We start from the raw sequence: 8,667 nt of genomic DNA on the forward strand, positions 1-8,667 counted from the left end.
CGGGACATCCAGCGCCTACCACTTGGAATGAGAAGGTTCCATGATTGGTACTTGCGTGTTCTCCCAATGAGCATAAATATCATACAAGCATGCTTTCCCACCGGCACATTTGGAAGCCCAGCTGGGAAAATTGTCTTTGACTTCAATGACATGCAAACATGCTTTCACCTGGGAGAAATGGAGATGAATCTAATTCGCACATGGTGCCTATAAGTCCTTGTCCTCTCGATATGATATGAATATAATCTTTGAATTTTGTTGTAACTAACCCACTGTCGTGATTTATAGAATGCAAGTGCACATTGTCAAACAAATGCCAAGTGTGAAAGCCGGATATGTGGACCCTCAAGCTATAGCCCAAACAAATTTTAATTACCCTAAACGGTGGACACTTGATGCCAAAGAGCTAGCTGCTGCAAAGACTCTTCGGGAGAAAGAGCACATCCGTACGACGAAACTAAGGGAAGAGTCCTTTAAGGTTGCGGCATACATTGCCCTGGCTTTCAAAAATCTCCAACAACACTCTACTATATGGCTACCATACAACTTTGAGTAAGCTCAACTCTATACTTAAAGCTTTGTTCGATATATTTTATTCGATGCAAAAGAGCTTATCTAGTTCTATAATTAAATCCATGCAGCAATCACTGGATTTGTATAGCCGTCGATGTCGGGAGGAGCATGGCATGGGTCTTTGATTCATTAGATAAGGACACGGTGACATACAAAGACTTCATATAGATTTTCAAGACGTATACATATCGACAATCATTATTAGCTTATATGTTTGTATACATACTTGTAACGTTCACTTTTGGATACTAACAAGTTGTATTTGCTAAAATAATTCGAATAGGGCATTTAGGTTCTATGTCACTAATCATCATGGAAGGCATGATCCAGCAAGGAAGGAAAAGCTGGCTATAAAAACACTATATGTGGTAAGTGTAACTTACTTCTTTAGTACTCCATTACATGGCTGTCAAAAGCATTACTTAACATTTTTATATGCAAAACACACAGTGCCCCAAGCAGAAGCCTAGGAGTATACATTGTGGATACTATATATGTTCTATAATGAGTAACACTGGTGCCTACAGGAGACACCCCTTAAGGGTAAGTTTGAACCTCTTCACCCATAGTATAAAAACTTCGTAAATGGTATGAAATACTAAACCGAAACTTTTCTCTTGTAGTGGAGAGAAGAGAAAGGAATGAAAAGAGACCCATACAAGGATGACCAACTCTTAGAGCTCGTCGACAACCTTTGCAACTTCATATTGGACCAGATTGTACACGTCAGAGGCGCCTACCATGACCGAGAGTCTAAGTTAGGTACAAATCCTCAGTACCAACACCTTCGTGAGACTGAAAGGCTAGCTCTAGGACGTTGATAACAATGTGTATAGAATTTATATATTTAATGATGGATTGTATATATTCTTGTGAATTGGACTTGTAATTGTAGTTTATATAATACTCTTGTGCTTGTAGTCGCAGTCGCGGGGCATTCGGCAACGTGAACACTGGTCACGGGGCGTTCGGCAACGCGAACGCGGTTCGGAACGCTGGTCGCGGGGTGTTCGGCAACGCGAACGCGGTTCAGAATGTTGGTCGCGGGGCGTTCGGCAACGCGAGCGCGGTTCGGAACGTTGGTCATAGGACGTTTGGCAACGCGATTTTGAATTGTAAATTTAATTTTTTTTTGGTGGGAAAACGTACTGTAGGGGCGGTTCTAGATTGAACCACCCCTACAAATACCTGTTTGTAGGGGCGACTGGTACTACAGCTGCCCCTACAAAACGATTTGTAGGAGCGGCTGGTAATACAAGCCACCCCTACAAATAGATTTGTAGGGGCGGCTGGTAATACGAGCCGCCCCTACAAATCGATTTGTAGGGGCGACCTGGGAACCACCCCTACAAATGCATGATTTGTAGAGACCCTTGCGTAGGGGCGGCTGGGCAAACCGCCCCTACAAAGGGTTACCAGCCGCCCCTAGAAATGCTTTTTGTAGTAGTGTATCAAGATGGTACTCAGCTTCATGATCAGCAATGCTGAAAAGCACAACAGAAGCATACTGGAAAATAATCTCACGTGGGAACTCGGAGTACCGAAGCGCAATGTAGTTAAGCGAACAGGTCGATGGAGGTACAATATCATTCCCATGCTCCGCTTGCATGCTCTTCAGATCAATGCTGCCATGGCGAGGAGGAAAAATTGAAAACACGTTATTTTAGTTCGTAGCGCCAATTGGGCATTGGCATCTCTTCATAATAGCACGGTAGCACCGAATGTTTCCTCGCTGATAAATCATCAAACACCTATCGAGCAAGCGCTGGAGCGGCGCTGCGTGCTTACCTGGTGGAGAGGAAGTAGGCCTTGACGGGGATGTAGTGTGCCGGGCCCTCGTCCTCCTCCTGTGGTGGCGCGGGCGCCGGGGCCGACTCGGTCCCCGCGCGAATCCAAGCCCAGTGCGCCAAGCCGCCGAGGCCCGACTCACATGCGTCGTGGGGCGCGATGGCCATGGCCGCCGAGGCCGACAAGAAAAGCCTCGAGAAAGGCGATACGTGAGCGGCCGCGGCGTGGGACCCCGCTGATCTAGCACCAAAGGACGGGACACAGCTGACGATGGGGATGGGGAGGGGGCGCCATCGGATCAACAGGGTGATGGGGAGGGGGAGCTGCCGGATCCCAGGTTGAGGAGGGTGCACCGCCGGACCTACAAGGCGTTGGGGAGGCCCCGAGATGGCCGACTCCCATGGTGGCGGCGGCCCCTCCCACCGGCGGCAGCGGCGGCTCCATGGCGCTGGGATCGAACCGTGGCTGCGCCCGCGTGGGGGTGAGGGGGGAGGACCGTCGGGGACCGCTCGTGGGTGTCGTAGCCATGGGGGCATGAATCAATTCCTTCTATTTTCCTGGTGGCGTTCAATGGCTCAGTTTACATCTATTGCACGGTGGCATACGATGAGGTGTGATCGCCTTGGTCCCGCATGGAGTGGCATTTTCAGGGAAAGGGTGGGGAAGCGCCGGGCGGGATCGCACGCTTCGGCCCGTCGTGTACTCACGGGATCGCACAAGGACGCAGGACGATGGACCCACGTTGGAATGTCGTACTAAAAAGTGTCCACGCTTTGTTCTTTTTAATTGTAGGAGATATGCTTTCAGGGAAGGTGTGATCAGGATCACATGTTTTAGTAAACTGGAGGATATGCGTGTCCGATCCCCCAATTTTCTGATAACTTAAAATGTTTGTTGGGGTGTTGTTGGGTGAACTCAAACTAAAACAACCCTTTGCATTGGGCTGACATTTCCACAAACAAGAAACAACGTGTAGACGGACCCGGTATGATGAGTGAACCATATTATTTACTCCCTAAAAATTCCCTATCGTAACTAACATGTGTACCAGCAAAAACCGACCAATCCTTATGAGCTAAGTCAGTGACATCTCAGAGCAAGAGAATTGACTAACCAGTCAAGCAGACAGTTGCAACCTCCTGCATTAAGAAACAGGCTATGATAATTCCTCCACTGCATGTGGATCACAAGTGTGTGTATATATATATTTCATTACTCCTACGACCAGGTCCCATCCAATGGCGTGTTGACAGTAGCTGCTGTCTCGCCGAGTTGACTTCCAGGATTGCCGCCTATAAGCAGCTTAGGATTGGCAATAGATTTCGCAGAGAACATTCAGTACGTGCTACGCCCTACCAGCAGAGCCGTCTCCACCCGACACACACGCAGCAGTCTGCTATCCATTCCAACCCAGGGGTGTGGGTGTCATCATCTCGATCACAATGTCTAAGGTTCAGTTCTTGTGATAATAATGTCTTTATTTTCTGCTGCAGATCAACTCCGAATTTTGTGGCCATGAATCATTATTCGTATTGAATGTTTTCTGTTTGCTCATCATATTGCAGAAGATAGTTATCAAAGCTGACCTCATTGGCGACAAATGCAAGAGTGAGATCCTAGCAATTGTTTCCAAGAACCAAGGTATCTACCTTTCTATCTTTCTATCTAATGAACAATGTGTGTATATATACCTGCTGTCAGGCTGATGCCATGTATGATATGACCACTCATCCAGGAATCAAGTCCATGGAGATCGACACCGAGAAGTGCACGCTGACGGTGGTCGGGACGGTCGACCCGGTGCGCATCGTGCAGAAGCTCAAGAAGAAGTGCTTCGAGGCGACCATCGTCAGCGTGGAGGACGACAAGCCCACGGAGAAGAAGGACCCCTGCAAGGAGGCGTGCGAGAAGCTGTGCAAGGAGAAGTGCGACAAGATCACCTGCTGCAAGGAGTGCAAGGAGAAGTGCGAGAAGAAGTGCAAGGACAAGTGCGAGAAGGCCTGCGAGGCGTGGCTCGGCAAGGGCTGCTGCTCCTGCAGCCGCTGCAAGCCCAGCCCCAGCTGCTACTACGACCCCTGCGCCGTGCCTAGCTACTACCCCTACGGCTACTACAACGGGTGCGCCAGCAGGCCGTACCCCTACTACGGCTGCTACGAAGAAAGGTCACATGAAGGAGCGTGCACCATCCAGTAGTGTTCTGTTCAGCATGCGACTCCTGCATGCCAAATGTGCGTGGTCTCGGCCACGGGATCGGAGTGGGGAGTTGTCTTCCTATGGCAAGTTTATATGGTTATATGGATCTCACCCTGTATCTTTATAGTTTGTGTTCATTGTACTCCTACTATATATGCAAAGTTGCTTGAGATTTTTGATGGTTTTCTCTCACTAAACGTAAGATTATATTTTAGAAAAAGAAAATTTTATTCCGGCCTCTGCAAGACTGTTGTACTCAACCGCTGTTGTGGCTTTGTTATGTATATATATTTCATCTAAGGGTCTATTTGGATCTCATGAATTGAAACTAATATCTAGAAAGTGCTTTCCATTTTTATTATTGGATTGTTTTCCAATAACTCTCAATTCATGAGAACCAAATAAGGCCTAAAGATAATGGATCGTCAGATTTCGCTCCGATCCATAACCGGTGTAGGAAGATGAATCATCTCGGTCGCGAAGAATGGCTCAAACATGCATGTTAGCCAACGTTTCTTATTTACTGCTAGTTAATTTAAAAAATTGCAGATTTTATTATCACGAAGAAATGTACCAAAGTTGATGATAGCACCACAAATGCATACTGCAAACACATGGTGCATATATGCCCATGTGTGAGTCATGAGTGCTTGTGATCAAGAGGGATCGAAGCTTCGGTTAAGTGTGCTTGAGACTAACCATGCTGTAACACCATAAAATTTGCATGATTTTAAAATAGAAGAATTTGATTTATTATGTAATTTTGTGGGCATTTGAATTTAGAAAAAACAATAATTTTGTTCAAATTAAAATCAAATATAGGTCTACATACATGTTTATGCATTCATGCCGCTGCATATTATTTTTGTATTGTCTGGTTTGAAGTCAGATTTCAAATTGATTTGAATTTGCATTTCAAAATTTGCTTTGGAAAAATTAGAAAAGGAAAGTGAATTTCTCTTCCTCCCCTTCCCCTGCTTTCAGCTTAGGTCGGCATGCCTCCGCGCCTGCAGCCTGTTCCGCTTCTCCACGCTGGCCCAGCTCGGCCTCCCTCCCGCGCCCTGCTCTCCTTCGCAAGCACGGCCCAGTTCTACTCTTCCCTTCCCCACGGCCCAATCAGCTTGGCCCAGTTCCGCGCCGCGCCCGTGTTTCCCTCTCTCCTCTCGCTGACGTGCCGGGCCCATCTGTCAGCACCATCTTGCTCCCGTATCCGCGCCGGAGACCTCCCTGCTGCCATTGCCGTGTCCGTCTATGCTACGCCCTCGCGGTGGCGTGCGCCCCACGTCGCCCCACCACATAAAAGCCGAGCCCATGCCTGCACCGCCTCCCTATACCATCCTACAGCCAGCTTTCGCATCGCCTAGAGCTTGCAGCCGCCATAGCCCTAGCGCCGCCGCCGCCGCCGCCGTCAGGATCGTGCAGCTGCCACGCGCCGTCGTCATTTCTTGGCTCGTGCTTTCGGTTTCGGTGAGTCCGCCGTCGTCCTCTCTTGCTTCTCATCCTTTTGGTTCGTTAAACGGTGGACCGTAGGCCCTGAAGCGCTAGCGCCGTCGGCTCCGGCCATTGGCGCCGCCGCGTCGGTCTGTTCTGACCGGCGAGTTTCCTATTCCTTCGCCCGATTCAATCTGTGACATTCAAGTCTAATCCAACGGCCCAGATTCCATGATACCCTTTCATTGGCATATTTGCAAAAAGGCCATTACAATGATTTGAGTCTTAACCCATCATCCTTGTATTCTTTCAAAAGAGCCCCTGCCTTTTCTGATAATAGCACCCGCACTCCTCGGCTAGATTTAAAACTCACATTTTATTTATTTTAATTCAAAAATCAAGTTCTACTTATTTCCTAGATTGCCACTATCTTTTATAGGCCATAAAATCTCTGTTTTAACTCTGATTTGATCCGTTCAACTTGCGTTAGGTTCGTAATTCCCTAATCTACATGTTCATACTATTGTTAAGTAGGTTTTCAACTTTTAAAATTCGAGATTAGATTTGATCTATTATTTCACTAAAGGAAATCTTGTTTAATTCATAACTTCTTTCGTTTTAGCTCCGATTTTTGTGATCTTCGCGTATGTGTGATCGTAGTGAGACATAGATTCATTTTACAAACTTTTCATCTTGATTTTATGCTGTTGGTGTACTATTCTAATCTATATCTTTTGTTTGCTATGCATGATTGCTTCTGGATGCTTGTATGTTGCTGTGGTTATCGAGTATAGACGTTGAGCAATTCGTGGATGGTCAAGAGTACTACTTTGACGAGCACGAACAGCAGGAGTACTTTGTTCAAGGCAAGTATAGCATGGGATCATCCTTGTTTCCTATTTACTTTAATACTTTAAATTCATGTTGCATGTGTCCCCTTGATAGGAATTCCATAGAATTGAACTTATATGTTGTCACCTATGGGATATGCATTGGGTAGCTTTGCTAGTGCTCAATTAAACCATGATCTTATAACTAGACTAATGGTATATGCAATATACATTAAAATATGACTTTTTATTAACTTGGAAACAAGGGGCTGTAGTGTTTAGCTACTTTCTAAATGCTTTAGATTCCTCTCTTTAAGGACTTCTCTTAAGTGATCATCTGGAACTTATAGTATAGTTGTGAGGGCTATATGGCTCTAGCTTTAGCTCAGTATGAGGACCTTTTTTAGCTTGTTAGAGGTTACCTTTATGGCACAAGAGGGGTGTGTTCCGGGTTGGATATAGTGCGGCCTCTGTTTGTTAGTGTATAGGCTGCGCGTCATTATGCCTGTCGGAAGGGGAGCCCTACATTCGCAGGACACAGAAATCTAGCGGCCCTAACTTGTTAGACGAACCTTTGAAAGTATTCATAGTGACCCCTACCTGGAACTATTTTGGTAGTAATTAACCCACGTATATGGATATCACGACTCACAATGAAACTGTACAACCTCTGCAGAGTGTAAAACTGGTATATCAGCCGTGCTCATGGTCATGAGCGACCTTGGAACATTTACGGAATAGATGAACACTAAGAATTATCTGTTTATGCTATTCATTATTCATATTTACATTGATCATGTGTTTTTCTTTGAGAATTGAAATAATTTGTTGCTACTCTTATGCTAAAATTTTGACAACTAAAAGTTGAATGTTGTAAAATATGTGTCAAGCCTTTTGAGCCTCATAAACCCCATGTTACACTTGTTGAGTATAATATGTACTTATGCTTGTTTATTTTTATTATTTGGATAAAAATCCCAGATGGGTAACAGATGGCTATGGTAATGATGACTTTTCTGAGGATTACTAGACTTGTGGTCAACCAGTTAACATCCCTGTGATATGGAGCTTCCGTGAGAGATCTTTTCTTTATACTTCCGCTATATTTATGTGAAGACTCTGTCTTATTATTCGTGATGTAATAAACACTTGTGATGATACTATTCATAATTTATCAGGCTTATGTGTGTGACTAATCTCTGGGCACACATAAGATTTGCATTCCCATTTTATCCTTAAAATTGGGTGTAACAGATTGGTATCAGAGCTGTGTTGACTGTAGGACACAAGCCTTGTTAGCAATGGTCGTTTTTAGCTTCTTTTGCTTCACTCATTTCATACTTCCTATCTCACCCTTGCTATTTGCTAAAGTTTTATGCTTCTTTTGCCTCACTCTATTATGAAAATTATTACTTCTAATCTGACTAAATCTAATTCTGTAGATGCCTCGTGCCAATAAGACCACTCGCATCAGCATCGGAGGCTACTACCCGCCTCATGGTTTGTTCATGGAGCCACATGAGGAGGAGGAGAAACCCCTAGGAACAAGAATTTGATTCGCCAACACCTGTACCTACGCTAGAGCTGTTCTAGGACGAGCCTGAAAAAGAACCTGAAGAAGTAGAAGTCATCTTATTGTCTGCTGATGATGAGGAGGAGGAAGAGACCGTTGAATAGGATGAGCCGATCCCTCCCCTGGGATGGACTATGAAGGTCTGGTTCAAGCCGGGGTGTGAAACTTCCATCTCGCACCACCGACTCATGGGGATTCTTCAGACCTACTACGGTGATTGGGACGCAGCTATGGAGTATGTCTGCACTGAGCGTACGCACCCTATGGAGGACACCTATT

General features: G+C 45.6%; 1 protein-coding gene across 1 annotated transcript; it reads left to right on the top strand.

Moving 5' to 3' along the window:
- Positions 1-3,801: 3,801 nt before the first annotated feature.
- Positions 3,802-4,554, top strand: LOC136460436 (heavy metal-associated isoprenylated plant protein 43-like). Its single transcript, XM_066460131.1, has 3 exons — positions 3,802-3,812; positions 3,927-4,002; positions 4,097-4,554. Exons 1-3 carry the CDS (start codon positions 3,804-3,806, stop codon positions 4,552-4,554), a joined length of 543 nt encoding a protein of 180 aa, XP_066316228.1. The 5' UTR covers positions 3,802-3,803.
- The last annotated feature ends 4,113 nt before the right edge of the window (positions 4,555-8,667 follow it).

Source organism: Miscanthus floridulus, chromosome 6 (genome assembly GCF_019320115.1).
Source record: "Miscanthus floridulus cultivar M001 chromosome 6, ASM1932011v1, whole genome shotgun sequence".
Lineage (NCBI taxonomy): Eukaryota > Viridiplantae > Streptophyta > Magnoliopsida > Poales > Poaceae > Miscanthus > Miscanthus floridulus.

Excerpts from the sequence above, each read along its gene's own strand:
- LOC136460436 (XM_066460131.1), top strand. Across the intron at positions 4,003-4,096 it reads AATTGTTTCCAAGAACCAAG|GAATCAAGTCCATGGAGATC; the intron begins GTATCTACCTTT and ends CCACTCATCCAG.